This window comes from Erigeron canadensis, chromosome 4 (assembly GCF_010389155.1).
Source record: "Erigeron canadensis isolate Cc75 chromosome 4, C_canadensis_v1, whole genome shotgun sequence".
NCBI classification, from domain to species: Eukaryota; Viridiplantae; Streptophyta; class Magnoliopsida; order Asterales; family Asteraceae; genus Erigeron; species Erigeron canadensis.
In genome coordinates this window covers 38,235,875-38,261,379 of record NC_057764.1, presented here as the reverse complement: position 1 = coordinate 38,261,379, position 25,505 = coordinate 38,235,875, and the positions used below count along the sequence as shown (strand labels likewise).

Genomic DNA, 25,505 nt, shown 5'->3' with positions numbered 1-25,505 from the left:
ATTTCCGGGTATAGCTATGGTTCTTTGAAGTCTATAGTTTTTAATGCCGCCTTAGATATAGGCCAAGTCGAACAACTGTTTGAGGCCCAAAATTTTTAGAGGGCTCGATTTTTAAATTTATGTATATTTATATATAATTAAATAAGCACATTAAATATGTGAGAAACTCATCAATAATTTATCAATCAAAGGTTCTTTTAAAAATAACCTACACTCTTATGTAGATTGCAATAAAAAGATATATTATTTCGGCTTGAAAACCAATTGAATGCAAGCAAAATATTTAAATAGAATGTAAGTTCGAGACATGGGAAGGACACTTAAAAGGAATTTCACATAAAAGTCCTCCAGTGAAGCAGGTTTGAGTCCTGCAGAGGGGGCAGGGTTTTATCTCAATTAAATGTTGTGCCTTCGGGCGGTTTAGTTGGGAGTTTCTCTTCCTAGGTATTGAGGGTGAGGGGGCTCTCTAGCGCGGACCCGGTTAAGACAACGTAAACTAGATACCCTGTTGTGAACAAATGATCCACACCTTTAAAAAAAAAAAAAAATGTAACTATACAAGAAAGGTAAACAAAAGAGTACTTCCATTTTTTTATTGAAGTGATTTTTTTTAGTTTTAGGTTTTGTTTTAATTATTTAGTTTACCATTTAATTCTTGTTATGTATTTGTTAAAGTTTATATCTTTAAACATTTTTTAGGTTTTGTTTTAATTTGATTAGTTTTATTTATATATTAAATAATATAGGCTACCAAAAGTTGACCAACCAATTTATTACTCGTAAAAAAAATGTTCGAAGAACTTCTCAAATGCTAAAAAAATGCTTCACGAATAGTCGTTTAGCTACCATGATATGTTACTACCTGCATAGTGTTACAAATTTTTTAAAATATTTTTTTAAACAAATAACTTCATTATATTATCGATTTAACATTTATCATTGTATTTACAGAATAGTTTATATAACTTAATTTGTTATGACTACCCAATAAGCCTCTTTTTGGCTCATCCTCTGGCCCTAAATTCTCAAAGACAGCTTGATAGTTTTCTATCTTCGTCAAAATTATAAGGGGGCATTTAAAGAAAATAATTATATCATCGAAAATTGTAATAAACAATTTCCCAAGTTGATCCAATCCATTTGTTCGTAGAGCTATTTACTCTTTTGACTGCTTATTCACATTCATGGGCTGAAGTAGTCGGAGCCTGATTTATTGTTCAAGTAAGACTCCCTAAACGTTACATTATCCTTAGTGGGTACCAAAAAAATATACGAGTATTCACTAAACGTGATGAGTCATCGTTAAGCCTAAGGGCCCAATGACCTCTTATATATACAGTATTTTCTAGTAGTCACTTTTTTGCCGTGTAATTGTATTTTTGAAGTATCATCTGTCTTTGGGTTTTAGAGTTCTACTACCATATGCCAAATTGCCGATATTGAGATTCCAACCCGTCGTGCTATCACTTGCTATGAGTACAGCTTTTTATGACACCACTGTATATATCCGTTCATATTTTACACATGTTTATGTGGCCTTAAATGTCACAAGTACACAATACTTTAAAAAAAGAAGACGAAAACAACCATCCATTAACCAAAATGAAGATTTAGTAAACATCCATCAGTGTTTCTACTCTCTACAAGGGATGCGATAAACTACCAATAAAGTACGGTATGAAAACCTAGAAGTCTAGCAACTTTCGAAGTAAAACCAAAAATATTGCTTTGTAAAGACTTCATCCCAAAATAAAACCAAAATGCAGAGTTTTTATTATGCACTCGATCCATGCTCGCTTGTGCAGCATATCATATCAGTATTAAAAAACCGCTTACCGCACAGGCTGCTGGTTGTAGTGATTCTTCTCTTTCTTCTTAGCAGCTGCAAGCCTGGCACTTCTTGCTGCTGCCTCACTAGCAGCAGCTCTTGCAGCAGCATCCATTTCCTTGTTAGATTTCTTCTTTTTAGCAGCAGCCACTTTCTTTATCTTCTCTTTCACATCAATTCCTGATAACCCTTCAGCTTTCTCCAATCCAGTAACTTCTGATGCTAAATTCCCAGTATCTGGTCCATTTGTGACCTGCTCTTGTTCTTTGGCATCCTTGGATGACTTGTCCTTTTTCTTTTTCTTTTTAGCATTTTTGCTCTCACCACCCAAAACATTTTTGTCTTTCTTCTCAACCTCTCCATTTTGATTCTCCGCCTTTTCTTGGCCACCTTGAAAATAAACTCATGAAAATAAAAGAATTAGTGCATATAAAGTGAAAATATTTCAACTGTTTTGTAGATGAACTGAAAGCCAAGTGAAAATATATCTAAGGTAAAGCGAGTGAGATAACCTGTGCTTGGGTGGACTAAATCCCATTCAAATTATAAAAAAAACCAAAAAAAAAAACCTGAACTGGGACTAGACCAAACTGTACTAGAAGAAGCTTTGTCCAGCTTCAAAGTTAGGTTCTCAGCTAAGTCCAACCTGGAACCAAACAAATCCTGTTCTTTGAAGTTCAACTTTTAAACATGAAATTGCATTTTAAGGTTTCAGGGGGTGCCTGGTTGGGGGGTTTTGGGGGTAGGGAATGGGAAAGATAATGATTACATGTGCTTGGTAGTAGAAAGCAAAGGTATTCAATACCTAAAAATGGGTATTGGAGTATTACCCAATAAATTGGGGGTTAAGGTAATCATTACCCACTAATATCTTCTCCTCCCTTCCTTTCTCCTTTCTCTGTCGAGCCCTGTTGGAATCCACCACTGCCACCGGGCAACACCTCCAACAGCGGACATCACCTCCGACAACCGCTTATAGAGGTACATACTACCCCTCTGAAAATGGATTCATTTAGGTACTATCAAAGCTTCCAGTGGCGAAATTTTAGAGCACATGTATAGCAGAAACAGGTCATATGGATCGAATAAAGTGATCTCAAATTTTTAAAAATTCTTAATTCGCTTTGTTATAAAGAAAAGTAGATTGTCACTGTATCACTATCATACTTACGGTCTTGATTAATCCATTAACTATTTAAAAGGTTTGTAAAATTGTTAAGGGTATGCCCAGCACAACCTCATCTTTATGACCCGTATTAAAAAAATCACCTATTATGGTCTGTTATCAACCAAACAAACTGTCCACCTCTAACTTTTGATATCAAGCAGAGTACGTATTTGGTTCATGGTAGGATCCAGAAGTTTTCGGCCACAAGCTGTTTCTACTCCCACGAACCATGGAGATAGTACCAACTCAATGTTGTGAAGATGCAAGTAGGCCCACATCAGTATGTATGAGTTCAAATTATGTCTCAAAAAGAGTGTAGAAAAAGAAGAGCATATTGGAACCTTAAAAGGGAAAAACTTTACTAGCTTACCACGAGCATCTTCCTGGACACTGCTTTCAGCTAAACCGAGTTCAGCAAGCACTGCTTCAAGTTCAGCAAGTTCTTTCTTCTTCAATTCCTTCTTGGAGAGTTGTCTGTCATTGTCCTTGGGAACAACAGACTCTTTTTCAGCAGGCTTCTGGACAACCGGTTCTTTTTCAGCCACTATTTCTGATACATGATCATTTTCTTCATCATTGTCATCATCAACTTCATCAAGACCTTCATCTTCACTTTCACTTTCCTGCATAAGAAAAAAATTTACAGAAATTATCAATAAAACAACATTTTTTCAAACCATTATTCTATACAAGTATGAACTCACAAAAGGAAAAATATATAAGAATTAATATTGCATGCAGCCATATTACTCGTACTGAACGTTTTATGTTGGAAAACAATTTTTACCAGGGTACCCCTTTACCCCCCCAAAAAAAACTTACGAAAGGAAAAAATCTTCAAGATATGAATGAAGATCATGGTAGAGCCATATATGATGGTCTTTTAGCATACAAGTATAGCACAGTGTGACCATGAAGAATCAGGAAACAATCATAACTGAAAAAACAGCATGCTAAAAACTAACTATGGTATGACATACACTATTACACTCATGAGTCATGACTCATGCAACCTAAGGTGTATATTGAAAGGTACGTACGGGGTGTTTGGAGGTGCACTTAAGCTATGAATTGCAATTTGAAGATGCAACAATCAGTTTTAATTGTTCAAGTAGCATATTTATGATTCTAATCTTCTCGGTACTTAGAATCATAATGATCAGATTTTGATAAGTCAGGAGTAACCGACAAAAACACCAACTTTGATATAAATGTAGTTAGTTATACATACCCTTTTTTTTAGCTTTAAGCAACTTGGGTCCTGATTTTTCACAGTCAAAAAATTAACTTGGAAATACACATCAATGTAATATACTCACACAGAGTCCACCTAATATTACATATGCACTTCTATGAATGAATGTACGATTTTCTGCATGCATATATAGTAAGAGGCAAACAGGGTAAAAAAAAGGCAATATAGTGCATCATAGGTGTGTTAAAAATCATTATTGCTATTTTACAACCAACATTCACCTTTCCAATCAGGATACATGTGTGATAAAAAATCCACAGTTACATAATTCGCGATAAAACAGTATGTTATAACTGAAGAATGCATAATAATCATACTAAAGTGAAAAAGCTTGTGGACCAACATCTACTTTTTGTAAAGATGAGTAAAAAGCTATAGATGCCACTGACGTAAAGCTATACCAGAAACGAAATGCAGCATATAACTTTTGCACTTATGATTTGACAGAAGGAGTACTATTTCTCCGGATAGTTGTAAAATATACTTCACGGCCCGGGGAAAATGAGACATCATTTTAGTGCGTAATAAAATGCTATGAGATACCTTATCATATGACAAGTAAAAAACAACATTCATGGAATCATGGGTTGATCTAGCCAAAAATTGTTACTTTGACCCATTTATTTAAAAAAACTGGATTGATTTGGGTCATGTTGTCTCTTGTGAGCCAACTTAGAAACATAGAGTTAGATAGATCAAATTTCACTAAAAAAAACATCGTAGATATATTGCAATGTACATACATTGATACATAAAGTATCGAAAACAAGAGAAACCAAAGTTTTCAAAATGAACAAATACCATTTATAAGTACTTACCTTGGAAATTAAGTAAAATAAATAATAAAGATTACTTAAACTATAAACTGGGGTTAATCTGTACAAAAAAATAAAAATAAAAAACTTATTGTGAACTTAGAAACATAGTCAATTACCACACCTGGCACAATTAACAAAATGCTAAATATATACACCATAGTATCACACGTAATCTTTCATTAATGCAGATGAGTCACCCTTTGACAAGCCAAAATCCACATAAACATATTCAACCACTCGTCATGGAAATGTGTTTAAAATTGATTATCGACTTTCGCAATTCATCACACAGGCCACAGCAAGCATCATTTTAGGTAGCCTACTTTTACTAATATAGTAATATGTATCTAAATAGTTAGAGATCAGATAATTATTTTATAGAGTCCGTTTGATACTACCCGCTGGAAAAATAATCAACTATGGAAAGAGTAGATTTGTTTATATGTTCTATCTGACTACTTTATCGATTACTTGCTACGGTAATCAGAATTCGCCAAATTTGTTACAGCTTCAGGCAGAAGCACGTGAAGTAGCCTGCAGCCTCAAACCCCATCCCCTAAACACAAGTTAGCATCACATATTCACATATCCTTCCACATTATAATAAACAAAATGTAGCAACATATACCGTATAATAATAAAATGAACATACTTAAGCACTAGAGCTAATAGTTATCCGATAACTTTGAGATTATACGCACACTAATCAGTTTTTTGGTATCTACTCGAGCTGATGATTACAAGTTAACAGACCAACTTAAGCTATCATATTGATCCTACAGTTCTCATAGCCAATCAAAGCAATGTCACATTATCCAAAATATATCAAATGCACCAAAAACAGTTAACAAATAAATATAGTTCCATGATCTGTCACCTCAACCGGAGTCTCGTTCCCTTTCACTTTCTCATGCTGCTTGCCATCCATACCGCCCCAAACCTGCGGTGGCGCTGTGGTAGCATAATAATCATCATCATCCTCATCATCCACATCCGCCCACGATTTCACCGTTAAAGGCGCCGGAGCCCAAAACACCTGCTCCTCCTTCTTACTCACTTTATCCTGTTTCTTTTTCGACCCGCCTCCCTTTTTCGACTCTTTATCCGATTTCTTCTTCTTTTTCAAAGCCCCAAGTGCAGCAAACACATTTGTGCTGTTAATTGCAATTGGATCATCCTTCTTAATCCCACCACCAACCATTTTTTTTCTTTTTTCTAAAACACCAAAATTCTCACACTTTCTAACTTCACTAAATCAAGATTTTCAAAAAACAAAACAGATAATTTGAATTTATTTTTTTTTGTCACAGTTTTGTTTTGATTAGTATTTAGATAAGATTATATATGTTGGAATATCTAATCTATATTTATCTATCTATATATACAATAAACACCTAAAATTTGGGGATAGATGAAGAAAAACAATTTTTTTTTTCTACTAATAAAAAAAACACAGATTGGAATTTGATTTGAAGATGATGGGTAATTTGTAAGAGCTGATTAATTAAAATAAATATAAATTTTCATCTTTTTCCCCAAATTTAAGGCAAATAAGGTTTTTTATAAGGAGAGTTTAGAAGATAAGAAAATATGATAAGAGTTTTGACGAATTTGATAAACGAGGATGGTTTAAAGGAGTGTCGGATTAGGGTTTGGAGAAGATGTTCGGTTAGTATTCTAATTCGAATTTTAAGTATATTATATGAATAAGATTAAAATGATGATGATTTCTTTGTGTGTTTAGATTACTAACATTTCTTTTCTTAATCGTTATAGCACATTAGCACATTGTGAATTAATGTCTTGTACAAGCCCTAAAATTTAACATGATACAATGATACTATTATTATTTCTAGTTTTTTCAAAATGTAAATTACTTACAAACATTTTTTAATCGAGATCATGTAAAAAGATCCCCTTGAATAATAGATCTTAAAATTTAAATTTTTTAGTAAAAATCTTATTAATAAAAAAATCTAAACGAAAAGCTGATCGAACTTAAGACTCCTTGTGAGTAAATAAACTTGCTACCATCATATAATTGGTGATGGTTTGAATGACAACTATGCATAACTATAACGACCTTTATGAGCAAGGAAGATATTATTTAAAAGATGAGCAGACAATGAAGGTTAAGAAATAAAAATGTTAAAAAGTTTTAAAAAAATTATTTGAATTGAAAATGTATTTATTCATAAAAATAAAATTTAAATAAACTTTAATAAATGAGTAGTTGAGATTGATTACTTAAGAGTTTAAATAAAAATATTGTTTTATATAATCTTTGAGTGGAAAATCATTGGTGTTTTAAACTATAATCAACATAAACAAAACTTTTGGATGAATATTCATAAAGCTCATGTTACACATATAAAAAAGTAAATGAATGGGAATCCTCTGGTCTCATGTACTATTTTTAATACCCAGATTGTACGTTGCATAACAGGTATATATAAATACATATATAAATATAATATTAGCGATACAATAGTTTTTCTGATTTAGCTGTATCAAATTTTCTTCATTTAAAAAATACTGATTGTTTTTATTTGATCATATTATATACATGTTTATGTAAAATAGACGGTGTATGTATGTCATTGTCAAAACCAGAATTGCGAGCGACCCATAATACAAACTTTTTAATACTAGGTGCAAAATAATGTTAACGCCTAAATTATTAGGATTTTTTGGATTCTTCTTTAATTTTAACACTTTGTAAGAGTTATAAGTTTTAGAACTTTTTAACATGTATGATTTATAATGTTGTGTATCACATATAATACTTCCTCAATCGCACCATTTTTTATTTACAGGCCAAAGGCATCTTGAATTCTTTAAAACTAGCCTAAATATTCAACAACAGCAAGAAAATGTGTAACCAGGCAAGCAGGCATAGATATCGTAAGCTTCTTAATTTTCATCAAAGGGTAACCCCTGACCCGTGAACCATCATCAAATATTCAAATATGTAATTGTAAATACAGCACTACAAACAATGGACAAGTAATTTTTGCCCGGATAAAACACACGACCTCTGTATGTATGTCAATGGTCAGTCGGTTGTCATGCATAATCCATGCATCAACATTCAACAATGCCTAAACAAACATGTCATTTGTTAGTTGGAGTCCTGAACAGCTGAAGTAAAATCAACCCACAAGAGACTCGATTGTTAGAACTGGTTTACCACTGTGAATGTTTAAAATACAATTAAGAATGATTGTCTGTGACATCGACAATCTGTTTGCAGCTATACGTGCACAGAGCAAGAAGATAATATGATTATAAGGCTAGTACATTCTTTTGGATCAAAATTCACAAGATATATTGTTAAGCGACAAAGAATAGGAAAATCATAAGGAATACAATCAATACAAAGAATATTTTTATCATAAGCCATCTGTTGGATGATATACCATTAAGGTACCTCATTAGTTGCCCTTGTGCACCTTCTACATTTGCTAGTGTATCTTCCATGTTCTCATCAATCCTGTCAAACAACATACATTTACAATATTATTCATTGAAGGTGTTCTTGTTTCTACTTGATTCGTAGCAGTACCTTAGTAAGAAATACAAAACACAAAGACAGGAGATACAATGGCCAATGGGCGCATAGGGTTGGCACGACACAGTTTTAGATCTTCTTATAAGTAATTCATGTGTCAAACATGATTGCAAAAAACATATCATTACAATTTTAATCCAGTTTTTAAAAAATAAATAAAAACATAATATGGGAGGTTGTATGCGTTGATACTATAATACACTTTGGCCGACTTTCAATCTTTTCTTTATTTAGCTAATTGTAGATAATCCTATGCCTGAACTATTGATAAAGATGAGTCGAATTGAACCATACATAACTAAATGGGTCAAATTGCTATGTTTACATAACATGCTATCATGATTGTATGTAGGAGCTGAAGTTCAGAGGTTAAAGTCAATGGGAAGCACTAAGCAGCATGGTAAGATTTCACAGACATGCGTTCCTATCTAATATGTCCCCTAACTATAGTGTCATGACTTTACCAAAGTAAACAATTTTATTTTTTGATTTGAAAACAGAGAATGAGACTAACCTAATTGCAAGCTCCCCTTGCTGAGAAACCATGGTTGCCAATTGTGTAAAAATGGTGCCCAACTCATGAATGGTTGACTCAACATTGTGAAGAGCTTCGGCTCGGCTTTGCATGTAACTATCTTGTAGCGGGACCATCTGTTGTTGCTGTTGATTTTGTTGCTGGTGTAATAATGGCTGAGATTCTCCATCTGCTTGCTTCCTGGAGATTAACAGTCAACAACAAAATCAAGGGGCTACTTAGATAAATTTTCTGTTTCTTTTAGTACAAGTAATTGCATATAGCAGCATTAGCAAAAACATATATGTTGATAAAAAGTGGTAATTAAGTAATGTTAATATTTCTTAAAAGATAACTTTGATCGTGATATGTAAGAAGCTACTTTTTCAACACCGGTGATCAGATAACCAGAATCATAATTACCCTATCAACAATGGCCACAAATTAATCTCATCCTAGAAATATGAAACATTTATTTAACAAAACTGAAGTATTTTTATTCTTATATAACTTATCCATTAAAATTCTTTTGGAATAACTTACAGTAAAGAATTCCAAAAGCTATACTTTATAACATATTATTAACAAAGAGAAGCATAGTAAAAAAACCCAAAAAACGATGCTAATATCTCTTATATAATCAACTTTTGTTGCACTAATTATAAATCTGTTCTAGTACCCTCTAAATAATCAGATATTCATAATCAGAATCACTTTACAAAGAAAACATACATACCTGGGAAATAGTGGAGATGAAGTTGAGGTGTTGTTAACCCAAGGAGGAGGTGAAGTAGAAGTGTTAGCAGTTGATCTGTTAGCTAAGGGACGTTGTCGAGCAAATGGATTGGTAGGCTCTGTTGAATTACTGGCAGAAAATAACTGCCTTCTATTTTCATGAACCTTCAAGTTCTGCAGTCAATATCAAAAGTTTGACTAATATAAGTCCCATATAAAAGATATCAGAGCTAAAATAAAAGCATGGGTTGTTACAAGTAGAGGTGACAGCTTCAATCCATGTGCTAAAGAACAAATCGATTCAGGTTATATTTAATTTATAACCGGTCAATTTTGATTTATAAGAAAGTCGGACGAAAGTCGCAAAAAATGTGTATTTGTAATGCATTAAACCTCCTAATTCATTTTATTCAGAAGAATCTAACAATTCTTGATAAGATATAAACTTTGTAATGAAATTTGATGCACTGATAATTTATATGCAGGTTCATATTTTTGGACAAAAGTGCCTGGTCAACCCATCCCGTCCACAAGTACTGATTTTGACCATATCCCCGGACCGCCCATTCTTCCACCTCTAGTTGTTAGACACTTAAATGTGTTATTAAACATATTTGCACCTCTGTCCTCATAGTAAGGACTTCCTTGAACTCCTTTGTGGCCCCCATCAGACGATTCTTCAGATTATCAACAACAGTAGTTGAATGGGTAGTCGTGTCACTTGAAACATTATCACTTTCATTTTGTGCATTGCAAACAAGCTGCAAATCCACCACAGCTGCATTAAGAGCAGTAATGTCCTGCTTGATGACAGCTGTCAATTCTTGAATCTCCATCGTTGGATCGTCAAAAACAGAGGTCCTTTTTGCCACTGGAAGGTCAGAAGGAGATCATTAAGCACAGATGTAACCATCGGACACTTCCACATAATTTATAAAGATGCATCAAGCTCAGACAACATGCACACTTAAATATGAGTAGGGGCCGTTCAAAAAGAAAAAATATGAGCAGGATAAAAGAAACATATGACAAATATGTGTCGGTCAAGTGCTTATAAAGAACATACTTCTATTTCTTCTAATTCTCGTGTACATAATGCAACTGATTGAGAAATTCACAGAAACACTATTATACTGATTCCCAATTATGGTCAGGCCTGCACAAGTACTATTCATTGCAGTCTATTAACTCCAAAAAGGCCAAGATCAAGCACACATATAAGAACAACATGCAGAAAGTGGTACAAAGTCTAACAGAATGTTTGAAGAGTACAGTACCACATATTTATTTGATGTCAACACATACATGCACGATCAGCATTATTCAGAATAACGGAAAAGGGCCAACAAACATACACAAGTAGCAAACAATTTGCTACTTATTCTGCCAAATATCCACCAAAAATGATAACCCCAACCTATTAGATGATTTTGTTTGCCTAACCTATTAGAGCATTATTACATCAACATAGGTATGATAACATTATACATGATTTTCTTTCAATTCCATGTTGAAACACTATTAGAAAATAGACTCTTGATGGGATATCTCATTCGATAAAAAAAAAGATAAGCTATCGTAACCCTAACCTTAACTACATATTGATCCTTATATTAACTTTACTGACAAATAGAAGCACTGTTCCACCAGAATTCAACATACATTCATACAAAATGTTAGCAATCAACGCATCGTCATTAAAAAAAAAGGCTTAAACCAAGGCCAAAGTCAGTCAAGTCACCGTATTAACATATTTTGTTCAATTTTCTACTCTTAACTAAATTCCTATTCGATCATCAACGAATTCTACCTTTTTCACATAAACAGATAACATTACCGCATCCGAGTAGCTAAACGTGCTTCAATAATAGCTTTAAATATAAACACTAATTCCTCAAGAGTTGTAATCAGTATAACTTGTATAACACATTAACATTGATAATATAATATGTATAACAAATCAAATATATTTGAATTTCCACAAAACATATACTATTATAACACAAGTATATACAATATTCTCAATAAATGTATAATAGTTATAAAAAAAAAAAAAGAAGAAAGAAATTACATTTAGCAAGTTTGGCTAACTTCTGAGAGGTGTGATGAATTCCATAACTAACTTTAGCAGCTCGTTTATTGAATTCCGCTTGAAATGCAGCTTTGGATCGAGATCCTTCATTAGAAGCCCTAACAACACCGCCGCCGTTGCTGTTCGGAATCGCCGTTAACGATGATTTCCGTAGCGTATCAGCTATGCTAGCAAACTCATTCGTTCGATCTCTATATGTTGAAACACCTTGAACATATGATGACTTCATATCTCCTAATTTCTGTATCTATTTTTATATGTATCTATATCTAATAATATATATGTTAGTGTGTGTATATTTTGGATGATAATTGAAATTAAAATTTATAAATCCTAGATGATTTTGATTCGAATTTCTTACTTTCTGATTTTTATTCTTATTTTTAAAGAGATCTCTGAGTGATTAATGGAATGGAATTTTCGTAACGGGAGATCTGGAGAAAAATGTAAACCGAATTGTGGTGTTTTATTTGAGATGTACCGCGTTAAGTTTTACCTTATTTGGAAACACGATTGAAAATCAACATAAAACTACAACTCGTATATGAAATTATTTTGACCATTTTGGCAATTTTAGTCCATTTGAAGTTGTTCTTGCCCCAAAGGCCAAAATTAAACTATCATGTGTATAAGAGTATAAGACCATCTTCAATGGTCGATGTTATCATGTTAACGGCTTAATATGCTCGTTTTGGGCTCTTTTCGTGTCTAAGTCTAACTGAAACTATTGAGATCTTGAGGTGAAAAGCCAAAGTTATTGATTCGCACGTGGGTTTTATGCAAGTTGAGAAGCCAAACTACTGAGATGTTAACGGCTTAATGCAAGGTTTTGAATGATTTTATATTGGCTTTTTTGTATTGTAATCGATATGATTGGGTTTAAAATTGGGTTGAAGGTAAAATGTTTAGTGTGAGAAGTCAATGTGAATTGTGAAAGCTAACGAGTGTGAACATAATTTAAGGAATTTAAGTTTGTTGTGCCGTTAGTTTTTTTTTTGTAGATAAGATATTCGAGTGAAATCAAAGATACAAGTAAAAGAAGTGATATATAGTTTCCGTGTGATGGAATCAACGATGAAGTCAATTATCGGAAATACTTGCTAAAAATATAGATAAAACACTCAGGTTATCGTTGTGTGATAGATTCAATGATCAAGTCAATTATGTCGTTAGTAAAAAATGTTGAAACTGACATATCTAACTATACAATGCTCATTAGCAATTCCCTAAACGGCTAAACCAAGTAACCACCACACAACATATTTATCGTCCTGGTAGTATGCGAATAATAATGTTAGTATAAGATATTTATCATCCTAGTCCATTGCTAGTTTTGAAATATCAACAAAATTCATTTTCCAAGTTACCTCATTTATAGGCCATCATTAGTGTCAACGAAATGAAACTTAAACTAAAGATTATGAAGGATTTAAGGTTTGCTGAATAAGAATGAGCATATAAAGAAGTATATATATATACAAATTACAGTCTTTGAGATGAATGGACTTTTATTTCCCTTAATCTATATCAAGGGCCATGTTGATTATACAGAACAAACGTGATCAACATATGGTTGATATTGGTTTTTCGGATTCTCATGATCTGCTCTAAGGTCCTGTTTGCTTGTTTAATCACTGTTTAGATTGTCGTATTTTGTTAGCATTGGTTTGCAATCTTTGTTGTGGCTATAAAATTCATATTGTTCGGGTCCTGGTGGGAATCGCCTGCTATTGTTGTCTTATGTCCAAGTGTGCTTGGTTCCACAAGGTTGGATTCTTCAGTTTGAGAATATGGTCAGGCTTGGGTTGGGTTTTAGTGCTTCTGCTTTTTTATTGTGTACTGTCGTCTGACTGCTTTTTCTAAGTTACAAAAGGATAGGCAGTTGCTGCCTTTGTAATTGGTATGTTTGAATTTAGACAGGTTCAGTTTATATAGAGAGTTTGGAAGGAGTCAATGAGTTCTCATTTGTCATTCTTTATCGGGCAAGTAGAAGTTCACCCATGGTATGAAGATAAAGAAAATATTGGGATAAACTTTTTGTCGAATGTTTAGAGATAAATGCATTCGAAAGAGCCTTATAATGATTGTAGCAGTTCAGTGTTGCTCATTCCTCGTAAACTGTAATATATAATTACTGTAATATAAGAAAAACAACATAGACTTGCACTTTCTTTACAAAGCTGAGTTGAATCAGTGTGTATCATCACAATCTAAAAATGTACTAAAAGTCAATACAATCAATGCTAAGAAAAAAGAAGCAAGAACACAATGCAACCTTCAAGAACACCAAACAAAACCTTTAAAACGGTCCGATGAACCACTACTGAAGTACCATATGCAATCATCACTGGAAACCGGCATTCACCCACAGATGGATCCTCCTTTGTCAATATCGCTAGCCCTGAAAAATCACAATCCCATTCGTGCTGATCCTGAAGTTGATAATACATATTAAAAGCATAAGATGCATTTTCAGACAGACTTAAGTGGTTACATGTAGATCCATAGCCTAAAGATGTACAATCAGATAAACTACATGCATAATCAATCTCCTTAGCCAGCCCGTCCAGTTCTTTGACCCGTGGGTTCAACACACACCACCTTCTGCTCTTGTACTCCACCCCTAAAACCGGGCTTAACCCCTTGTCTCTTCTGGAGCCCGATAAGTCCAACTCATATTTGGGTTTACCATCATATTCAAATATACCCCAATGGGTTTCAAATGAGCCCGGAGCTGTACTCTTTTTGTTCTCGTCTAGAAGGCTAAAAAGGTAAATATCCAATGGCCCGTTTCTTTTGGGGGTACCTTTCGAGCTCAAAACATGTTTAATCACACCCTGGTTAAATCTTTTCGCGTTTTTCACATTAGCATTTATGTCACCATCTGTAGGCCACCCGATTTCCCCAACTATAATTTTCATTTCTGGATAACCTGCTTTCGTTAAAGAAGCAACCAACGTATCGTAGTTTGCATCAAACACATTGGTATAGAGATAATACCCGTCTTTAACAGGCTTATAATTCGACCCATCAAAAAACGCAAAATCCATAGGAAAGTAAGGGTTACCATACAGACTAAGAAACGGGTAAATGTTAACCGTGAACGGAGCATCATTGGCATTAAGAAACCGGATGATCTCAATAGTAGCATCTTTGATTTCTGGCCGAAAGTCACCAGCAGACGGAACAGGGTTTGACTCAGGAGACTCGTAGATATCAGCATTCAACGGGACTGTAGCTTTGATCTGGTCACCCAACCCGGCGCGATGAAGGGCATTTTGGACATTTTTCAAAGCTGGTAATGTGATTTGTAGATATGTAGCATTGTATGCTTTCAGAAAAGGCTCATTTCCAACTGCAACATACCTGAAAACCACATATATTATATATATTTTCATATAACAAGATACAATGAAATATTCTCAAATCAAGAAAACAATAAACTATTAAATAATCAAATAAAATGTAAAAATTATTGAAAAAATTAGTAAAATAAAATAATGTATAATTGGGGGTGGGGGCTTACTTGATATTAACACCACCAGGATAAGAATAAGCAGAAATATTGGCATCAACCCAATAATCAGCATAACTTGGATCTTGACTCATATCAGACAACATGAAATTGGGTATGGCAACCATCACTTGTATCTCTGAACCAATCAGTGCTTCCATTATTCTCTTCTCTGCTTCAAACAGCTTCAGTTTCTTGAACCCATTTTCTTTCATCATTTCCACCACCTTTTCTGCAGGTAATTCATGGCTTGTCATTGTTCCCCAGTTTACTCCCACCCCCACATTTTCGCCTTCCGATTTCGCTATCGAAAAACACAAGAACACCATTAACAATGATGTCATCCCCATTCCCCATATTGACGTCATGCTTATTGAGATTTTGATCTTCTTTTTTTAGTTTGATTTTATTGTGGGTGTTTGGTTATTTGATTTCTAAAAATTTTGTGAGGGGAAATTTGAAGACTTTTTGTGTGTGAGTTGAATGTATATTTTTTAGTTATTGGAAATTTTAGTGAGGGAAAATTTGAAGGAATTTTGTGTGTGATTTGAAAGTATGTTTTTTGTGTTATAAAATTTCAGTTATGTGAAATGTAAGATGGATGAAGAAGCCATGCAATATGTGTGTGCTGTCACATTCCATATGGCCAATAGATATATTAATATATTTTTCTTTTTTGTAACTTTTTGGGGATGGTTATGCTTTTGTCACCAAAATGAATTTTTATTATATTATTATATTGTTTATTAAAATAAAAAGGTGTAGAAAGTTTTGGATAAGTTTTTGATTTTAATTTTACTTAACTTTCTAATTTCTATGAATGCTTAGTTGGGACGTTGCCACTTTGGGGTTAGAAAATATGGCAATGAGGTTTTTTATGTTTAGCTTATTTGTAAATGGGTTTAAATAAGAAACCATGATGAGATATATATGGGTTTTGTTAAACAAAGCCCTAAGGGCAAGACTTTCTTTAAGGTGTATTAAATAGTTGTATACTTACCATAATAATCAGGGGTGAGCTTTTGATATTGAAACGTACAACATTTTTATGCATGTTAAGTAAAGCCCTAAGGGCTTTGTTTATGAAAACATCAACGTACCAATAGACTACTTTAGGTTTGGTTTAGTATCGGTGTTGATTATTATTTTGAGGTTGTGGGTCAATTGCTCCTAACAATAATCTAAATTACGTTGTTTTAACCGAGTCCGCGCTAGAAAGCCTCCTCACCCTCAATAATTTGTATGAGGAAAAAGTCCAACATCTAATTAGGATAAAACTATGTCCCATCTGCAAGACTCGAATTGAACATGGGTCTTGCATCACTAAGAGACTTGTGTGAGCTACCTTGTACCATTAAACTATTTGCTTGTTGGTCGGTGTTGATTAATTATTTATTATGTGTATAAACCGTGTGGTTTAGAACACATATACCTGTGCATTCTTCAACTGTAAAAAAAAATTGTTTACTTGAGGGATTCGTCATTGTGGTATGGGTATCCCAAAGATGCTAGATACAATGGGTTTGATTTTGGCTTATAAAAAAAAGTCACGTGGGTTCAAATGGATTCAATTTACGATTTTTCTATAACAAACCTTTTCATTTAGAAATGTAACAAGGTTCAGATTTGTATTATTTTTCTCAACTCAAAGGTTGTAATTCAATTAACGGCCTAGTTTAAAACTCAATAGATACGAAAAGTCTAAAACTAAATTAGTTCAAGTGTGTTACTATTTCTGCTGTAAATATATGGGGTTTAGTACTAGACCATCAACCAATGATAACTTTTTCTAAAAAAATAATGAAACAAGGTAAAAGTTGTTATATATCATGTGTCATAAATGTAAAAAAAGTCTGGAAAACAATAAGGAATACAATTTAGACAAAATAAGACCCGGGGTCTTGACTTTGAGTACCGTAAAAAGAATAAAAAAAAATATTTTCGTCAATTACAATCAGGCTTCAGTCTTTAGATAAAAAAAAAATACTCATCAATAAAAGTCAAGCTATCGATTTTCACTTCATGATGTTTTTGATATGATCCCAAACAAGAACCAGGAAGGCAGGAAAAACACTTGTTATCTATGCTCCTTTATAATAATTATTAACCCCCTATTTTTGAAATGGTTAGATGCAAAAGTATTAAATTATAAACACCCTATATGGAAAGGGTTATTAGAGATTATCAAATTTGTCCTTAATGAATTAATTTACTACTTCTCTTTTTAATTTACACTCTAAGTCTCTATCTTTTAAAATATTTCCACTATCACCATTACATCAACTTACACGGTTACATCACTCGACACCAATTGTTGATGTCATCACTACCCATTACCAACACCACTAAACCACCGTCGTCGTTACCGCCATCGCATTGCACGGGTATAGTTCTAAATGAAAAAGTAAGCAATCTTTACAAGAATATCGAAGTAGTAGAAATTTACAGTCATTTGAATATTTTATAGTATATCTCTGAGTCAAAACAATTGCTTTCTTTTTACTATTTAGATTCTATTTGTTTTTGTCGACATGAAAATCAGCTAATGGAATCATCACTTAATTTTATAACACTTTTTGTTTTTTTTATATAAAAAAAGGTAGTGCATTTATATTTATAATAATATTAAATAATCTAAAGATACAAAGATGCCATACAAAGATATGTATTTAAATGTATTAGGGTTTGCAAAGATAAAATTTGTAAATAATCTAAATATTTTGTTGCACATAAGACATACATAAGAAATTGAAAGAAAATTAGTAGTAGTCAAAACTCAAAAGTCATATTGGTGGTGGTAAAACCGGGTTTGAAAGTTGTAATAATTTTTTGCACAAAAGTAAAAGCACTTCGTCTATTTAAACATAAACACAAAATTAGAAGTTGATTTAATGTATATAAGAGTCACAATAACATAATGCTTTTGTACACTCTAACCTATTGGATGTAAACGAGTCATAGTTAAGTACTTTTCATAATTCTACTCTCGACATCCAACTCTATTATTTGAAAAGAAAATATTAGTAATTACTCGTAACTTTTTTTTCAAGTTAACTTTGCTCGTCAAACTCGATAAACTCATCCCATAATTCAAGCTCTAATAAACTTCTATATAATCACTGGTCTCGTGTCTCTCGTTTAACAATTTAACGTTAATTAACTCAATCGACTCTAAAAAATCAACAGACAAGCTGAGCCGATATAAGATTTCAAATTTGGTACTTGAAATTACCGAGAGTAACTTCTGTTCAAGCTCAAATATTACCAATTCTGGATTCGATGTAAACAAGCCTGAACAACCCATTTTAGAGCTTGACTAATGAAGCTCAATGAGGCTTAAAATAGATTCAGAAGTTAGTACATTATCCAAGACCCATATGGGCTCTTATGTTTACCAAAAAAGGTCAACATAACAATGTCCTGAAATGAAGATAGAAAACAAGAAGAAAAAAAAAGTAACTTCATCTTTTTGACAAGGTGCAAAACATAAAGAAGAAATAAAGGAAAGATTAACCAACTCCCTTGAACATATTTAATCAAACTTTCCAGCCTGAATCTACGTGTTATATATTTCCATGCAGTCCTATCACTTGCTTTCTTTAAGCTTTTTCGATATTAATTTCGGTGTGTTCACCAATCAAGCTTTTGGTCTTTGTTTTTGTACCCACTTGAAATAAAAAGTATAAAGATATACGTATATACTATGACCATATGATGCAATTCCAGTCAAGAAGATATGCTTTCTTCATAAAGAGCATGATTGCATCTTTCAACGGTGGGGTTCTACTTGTCCTTTTTCTTGTTTATGATCTTCGTAATAATGTTCGTATTATAAGATAATGTTGTCTAAATAAAAAAGAGAAAGTGATTAGTTTATTGCAAATGCATAACCTTAGACACACGTTAACTTAACAGGTTAAGGAAGAGATGAGCACTACAGTGCAGTGTAGGATGAATGTCTTTCAGATAAGCACTTTATGGCCATTTACTTGAAAGTAGTATCTTAATATTGATGATGTAAAAAAGGTACAATAACTAATTCATGAAAGATGGACTTTCTTGATATATATTTCTTTCCATGCCAAAAACTAGCCTTTTTTTTTGAGGTGCATACTAACATCTATCAAGAGAACCTGAAGACTTCTTAGTGATTTCTTCACTAATGCATGCTTCTTCACTAATGCATGCTTCTTCAGGTAACTGAAAGCTCAGGCAATACATTGCCTGCAAAACAGATTGACTGTAGTAAGTAGAAGCAAAAGATGAATGGGTTGGGTGACAGATCATAACGGGTTGGGGTTGTAACAAGTAATATTAGTGCAGGGCATTGGGTCAATCTTAATCCACAAATACAATTCATTTCTTAATTACAGATAATTATGTTACATTAACAAAAGCTATATTATCACGAAAATGATCTAAACGACTTGGTAAATTGATTTAGGCAAAAAGCATATATGGCAACCTGTTGAACCCGTTTGCTTTTGATCCATATAAGTATACAAGGTAAATACATTTAAGCTAAATTATTAAATTTGACCTGTTTTGAATAAAACATAACTGAAAACGACCCATTTACAAGTATATTACCTCAACAAAATTATTTTGTAAAGATGTAACCATACATGCAGAGTACAGCCCTAACAGCAGAACCACTGTCATTTTGTGAAAACAATGCTTTCTCCCCTTTTTGTCCTAGTCAAATCTCTAATAACAATTCCCGTAAAAAAAAAAAAAACTTTTTGATGGAGTTTGAATCGGTTTTACCTTGTTTGGAGCAACATCTCTAACTCGATGAAATATTGGCTCACGTATCTTAGCATTCAAAAGTGACTCCGCTTCCTGCAGAAAAGAAGTTATCAGTAGATAATACATTATGACACAGTCTACAAAATCCTTTTGTTTAATGTTATGAATTATGATGTTTTTCTTGTTATATTTTGTGTGTGTGTGTGTACGGGGGAGTAAAAAGCTAACCGAAACCACTGATTCTTGGGTCTCGTTTGATCGGATGAAGCAGTAGCAATGAATCCATGGTAGAGATCCTTTCCAAAATTTCCTTTGTATAAGGCCTCTAAATACATCTGAGATGAATAAAAATTGATGGATTTCAGTTTAGTTTGTTGTCATTCGTGATACTTTTATGGAAAAATAAAGCATGCCAATTGCCACCATGTTTTTTCGAACCATATCTACCTAAGAACTGTAGAGCAGAAGCTGGTAGATTCATTATCACATGATCGATGTGCTCCCATGATTTATCACTAAAAGTCACAGAAGTCTTGATTCTTTTGTTTTTGCTTCCTTTTGTCTTGACAGCTACATGAGCCTCAGCACAATTTAAGCTTCCATTTTCTGTTTCAGAGATTAATGATGCATACGGCAACTTAATGAAACATGCAATCATTAAAACTGAATAAATGTTTTTACATAAATTCATATAATTCTATCCATCCAACGAAAACTGCTACATTGTGTGTTAAGAAAGATTTACCCATTTGCTCACTGACACCGCCACTACTTTCGTTGTTGACTTCAGCAAACAATGGGCATTAAGTTAAGAGGGTCCGAAATAGTCAAACAAATTTTAAAAATATTAAGTATCAAATGCAACATTTAGATTTTCATGGGCCACGCGAGCTATAAATTTAATATTGCAAAATATTAACAGACTTAAAGTACCAGACAAATATAATTAATGGTAATCTACTCATACAAAAGTTGACTGAAGCATCATACCTTCAGTACAGCTTGCAGTGGAGGCTACCATTGATTCTTTCTTCATACATGAAATATTATCACCATCTTTGCTTGACATATTCCTTCCTGCAATTTCTACCAGACCAAACAAGATATAAAAATACTATCAAGTATAGCTTAGTTAAAGCAGATAACGATGAAAATAATCATTTTGACCATGTTACTCTTGGTTACAAACCAGTAAGATCCCAAATTTATTTAATCCATATGGTAACAGAAGTTTCTGACCAAAAACTTTAGTTCAATAATCATAGATTTAACTTACTAGTATAAAATCTTTGAAACTATTTTTGGATTTCTTCTTGTTATTTTTTGTTGTAAAGTATACTAAACAAACTGAATGGAATGACACATACCATAATTCCTTTCTTCAGAATTTGCTTTCGCCGGTGAAGCCAAAGCTGAAGCATCATCTTTTAACTCGCCAACAGGAACTGCCATTAATTGAGACATGAACAATCTTGCATCCATATTATAAGCACGAAGAGTATCGTTAACCTTGTTAATATCTGCATTAACTTTTAAATAGCGAATGCTGTCTGGGTTTAAATCATTGGCATACACTAAGCATCCTTTTTGGGCAGCTGGGATAGCAAAAGGACCAATCCCTGCAAACATGTCACAGATGATCTCTCCTTGTCGAAACTTGTTGACCAGTCTTATGTGTTCATGCTCAAGTCTTGAATTCCAATAAACCAATCCGTAATCCAGCTTAAAGGTTGCACCATACTGCTTAACCTCTGTAGCCATATCCGGTTTCCCAGCCAAAACTTCAAATTTGGGTACACGAAACTCATTTGCGATGCTGCCAACTTTATTGACAACTGTCTGTATTCTGGGGTAATTTTTCTGATAAATCAAAGCTGTAGATGATCAGAATAGACAGAAGAGCTTATATTTGCAAATTCAACCCATTTACTAATGAAAAGGTTGATGCAGGTTCTGTATTATCCCTAACAGGTTGAAAGAATAAAATCGAAGACCTTAACTTACCCGAACCGGGTCAAATGGAATGAAAGTCATGATAAGTGTATTTTCAACCTTCCAAATTACTTCAGTATAAAAATTAAACTATTACTGAAATAATATAATTTTGGTAATAATACTTGACACACTAAATATCAATTATTATTATTATAAATTTGTATAATTGGACAACAAGTTCTCCAGATTAACCTGGCACAATGCATTCACAAAATCATGAAGTTGACCAGTTGACCAACCCGCCCATTTTACCACATCTGAATTAAATAAAAAGTCAGCACATACATCATAGATGACCTTTGCAATCACATCCTTGTACGGAAGAAGTTCATCTGGTATATTCAGGTGAGCAACGTGACCTGAAAAATAAATTGAGGTCAACTCATTCATCAAAAAAACTGTCGGTTGGTCCCAACATGTATAAAACTTCTGCACCGAAATTCCAAGTCTTCAAACTTATTGAGTTATAGATAAAAATCTCAAGCCATTAGGACAACTTGTTGAAATCCACTTTGCAGTCTTGTGTTTTAAAAAATAACACTGGATGAAAATCTAAACAGAACTAACACGTACAGAATACTTAACTATGGTTTCGAAAGATGAAGGAGCCTCGAGTCCTGGAGGTAGAACCTGCTTCAGCACATAGTCTGCAGCGGAATAACGATCACTAAACATGTATTTGGTAAAATAGATCTTTTATGTAAGCGACTCAAAACCAAATAAAGATAACAAATCGTATTGTAAATGATCCACCAAATTACACCAGGTAAAGTAAGATAGAAGTAAAAGAACACGGAAAATTATTACAGTTTGAGTCTAGATATTAATATACGGGTATAAAATTTACCTGTGCCCCAATAGGAATATCCAAGTGTCAATGAGTATGGAACTGTTTCAATCTTGCATAGCTTCTTTAATTCGTTAAGTTTCTCTGTTGGGATATCTGAAAGATCTGCAACAAAGAGCATGATGACTTAAATATTATCATATAAAAAAGAATGAAAGTACGTACACAATTTATTAATATAAGGAGAGCAGTAGGCTTGCTGGAAATAAAATTCACATCCTGATTATCAAAGAGCAAAGGTAAGAAATTTACATGGCAAATGATTCTTACCAGGATTTTGTACACTTTCAGATAATATCACATAGCGGGTCTTATCACTAGTTGGGTCTTCTGTGATGGGCTTGATTCGTGGTTTGTCAAACATATGTCTACAAGCAGACCAAAAAAGAACTAATGATCTGAATATCTGATGTGAAAGTTTACAATATACCAATAACAAAGATTAACGTTGAACATTTCATGAGAATCAACAAAGGCCGTTCAAATAACATCTATAATAATGATAACCCAATTCTTTCGAAGACATTATTTACATTAGGGCTGTGGCATGTCCATAAAAAATCACCTATCTTTGCAAAAATAGTCTAACAGAACATCAGATAAGAAAGAATATGAGCAAATAATTTTTCTTTTATATAACACAAGCAAAGTCGGACCGTTTATATAAGTTCTGCAAACCATATGGAACTACTAAACATCATCTAGGGGACAAATACGAAATATCTACAAAAATGAAGTTCCCACAAAAACTAAATAATATTAGTGTTTTTCTTCAAACTATCATCTAACCAACCGAATAAACAACTCAACTTAATGCAAGAAATTTCTACAAAATCTAATGAAAAAAAATTACATGTTAATAAGTTTGCAAAATCTCTACAATGTCAACGGCCACTCGTGTACCGCCTAATCAGCCAAAAATTGTTTTGGTCAAAACCGGCAAAAGTCAGTACTAGGTGTTAACATGGTCAAAAATCGATTTTAAGTAATTTGAACAATTGGGTCTATGTTTCTAAACATATTTCTATGGGCCGGTGAACATGTCATATATATGATTTCAAAATGTATGTATCAAGAGTACTGCCTAGAAAAAAAAAAGTAAAATTATATATATAATGTATGTATATACCCATTAAGTAACTTAGTTGCAGCCTTGCAGAATTCTTTTGGGATTCTAAGTGCCCATAACTTCAAATGCAAATCAAACTTGCTTTCATCCAACATTCTAATACTCCTACAAAACCACACAAAAATTACTGCTCAGTTGAAGTATCTTTATCGGTAAAAAAATAAAAATTCTAGAAAAGATAATGGATACATGTATAGTTAAGAGCTTCATTGAAAAAGAAAGAAAGAATTTGGAACCTGGTTTGTAGAATCTTGAAGGGGTTTATTAGTAGGGTTTTGTTTTTTGCAGCAATAATAATCATGAAATCAAATCAATTTCACATGGGCGGATTGGTACTTAAACGGGTCAAATAGTAGTATTGTTACTGTATTGTTTAATGGGCCTTATAACTAGCCCATATAATTGGACATTGTGGGGTTATGTCATTTTTAGAACAACTACAAAATGGAAGTGATCCACAACATATTTTAACTATCTGCAATAAAAATATATACTTTAATTCACAATGTACAAGTGTGTAAAACATGCATTATTGTAGATTACCAAAATTTGTTGTAGATATATCACTCTCCAAAAAAAAATATACGAGTAAGTTTTTCAGTTGGTGGAAATTAGAAAGCTTCGTGACGTAAACCAATATATCTCGTTAACATGAGATGACAACTTTAGTTAAGGTTAAATTTCAACTTATTGTAAGATAATGAACCTATTACTTTATCTCTTTTAAATAAACTTGAAATCAAATTAAATAAGGGTGAATCGGGTGATGCACAATGCAAAAATGGTTCATACATGAGATTATGTTGTTGTTTTTATTTCTCACTCAATATAAATTTGTTTGCGTTCATCTCTTTACAATACAAAATATAAGATAATAGTTTAAAATGTTTAAATTGCAAGACATAATTCGTTCTTCATAACTTTCCTATGTGTATTCCGACTAACAAAATGCTTTCATAATTTTATGTACATAGGTAATTAGTCTATATTATCTATATCTACCAATATATATATATAACAAGGTCCTAAATTCTTTTATAAAGAAACAAGGACCGTTAGATAAGTTCAAACTTTTGATTACAACCCTTAGATCTAAATAATAGTACCATTACCAAATTTAATATTAAGTAAACACAACATTAGTCCATCTACTTTGGATAATTTACACTTTTTTTTTCATCACTAATTTACAGTTTTCACCATTAATATTTAATCACTAATATTAAGAAAACACAATATTAGTCCTTCTATTTGAAATAATTATATTTTGTATATTTAATAAAGTATGTA

General features: G+C 32.9%; 4 protein-coding genes across 7 annotated transcripts; all 4 read right to left on the bottom strand.

Moving 5' to 3' along the window:
- Window positions 1-1,562: 1,562 nt before the first annotated feature.
- LOC122596361 (nucleolin-like) lies at window positions 1,563-6,677 on the bottom strand. Its single transcript, XM_043768926.1, has 3 exons — window positions 5,947-6,677; window positions 3,367-3,619; window positions 1,563-2,218 (listed from the first exon to the last, which is right to left on the bottom strand). Exons 1-3 carry the CDS (start codon window positions 6,268-6,270, stop codon window positions 1,833-1,835), a joined length of 963 nt encoding a protein of 320 aa, XP_043624861.1. The 5' UTR covers window positions 6,271-6,677; the 3' UTR covers window positions 1,563-1,832.
- A 1,674-nt stretch (window positions 6,678-8,351) lies between these two features.
- Window positions 8,352-12,444, bottom strand: LOC122596315 (syntaxin-32-like). The gene is made up of 5 exons (XM_043768865.1): window positions 11,961-12,444; window positions 10,510-10,760; window positions 9,891-10,063; window positions 9,155-9,355; window positions 8,352-8,562 (listed from the first exon to the last, which is right to left on the bottom strand). The coding sequence occupies exons 1-5, from the start codon at window positions 12,208-12,210 to the stop codon at window positions 8,403-8,405; spliced, it is 1,035 nt and encodes a 344-aa protein (XP_043624800.1). The 5' UTR covers window positions 12,211-12,444; the 3' UTR covers window positions 8,352-8,402.
- Window positions 12,445-14,188: 1,744 nt separating this feature from the next.
- On the bottom strand, window positions 14,189-15,863 carry LOC122597559 (glucan endo-1,3-beta-glucosidase 8). The gene is made up of 2 exons (XM_043770137.1): window positions 15,508-15,863; window positions 14,189-15,347 (listed from the first exon to the last, which is right to left on the bottom strand). The coding sequence occupies exons 1-2, from the start codon at window positions 15,861-15,863 to the stop codon at window positions 14,225-14,227; spliced, it is 1,479 nt and encodes a 492-aa protein (XP_043626072.1). The 3' UTR covers window positions 14,189-14,224.
- Window positions 15,864-19,455: 3,592 nt separating this feature from the next.
- Window positions 19,456-24,508, bottom strand: LOC122596138 (tRNA (guanine(37)-N1)-methyltransferase 2). 4 transcript variants are annotated; one of them, XM_043768664.1, is made up of 12 exons: window positions 24,452-24,508; window positions 24,216-24,320; window positions 23,357-23,454; window positions 23,087-23,191; window positions 22,824-22,886; window positions 22,525-22,598; window positions 21,612-22,104; window positions 21,235-21,330; window positions 20,692-20,850; window positions 20,473-20,579; window positions 20,263-20,337; window positions 19,456-19,719 (listed from the first exon to the last, which is right to left on the bottom strand). In XM_043768664.1, the coding sequence occupies exons 2-12, from the start codon at window positions 24,308-24,310 to the stop codon at window positions 19,609-19,611; spliced, it is 1,476 nt and encodes a 491-aa protein (XP_043624599.1). In that variant the 5' UTR covers window positions 24,311-24,320; window positions 24,452-24,508; the 3' UTR covers window positions 19,456-19,608. The 4 variants fall into 4 exon arrangements, with proteins under 4 accessions (XP_043624599.1, XP_043624598.1, XP_043624600.1 ...); XM_043768663.1 differs by lacking the exon at window positions 24,452-24,508 and adding an exon at window positions 24,405-24,436 and having other exon boundaries at window positions 21,235-21,321; XM_043768665.1 differs by lacking the exon at window positions 24,452-24,508 and adding an exon at window positions 24,405-24,434 and having other exon boundaries at window positions 22,537-22,598.
- Window positions 24,509-25,505: the final 997 nt, after the last annotated feature.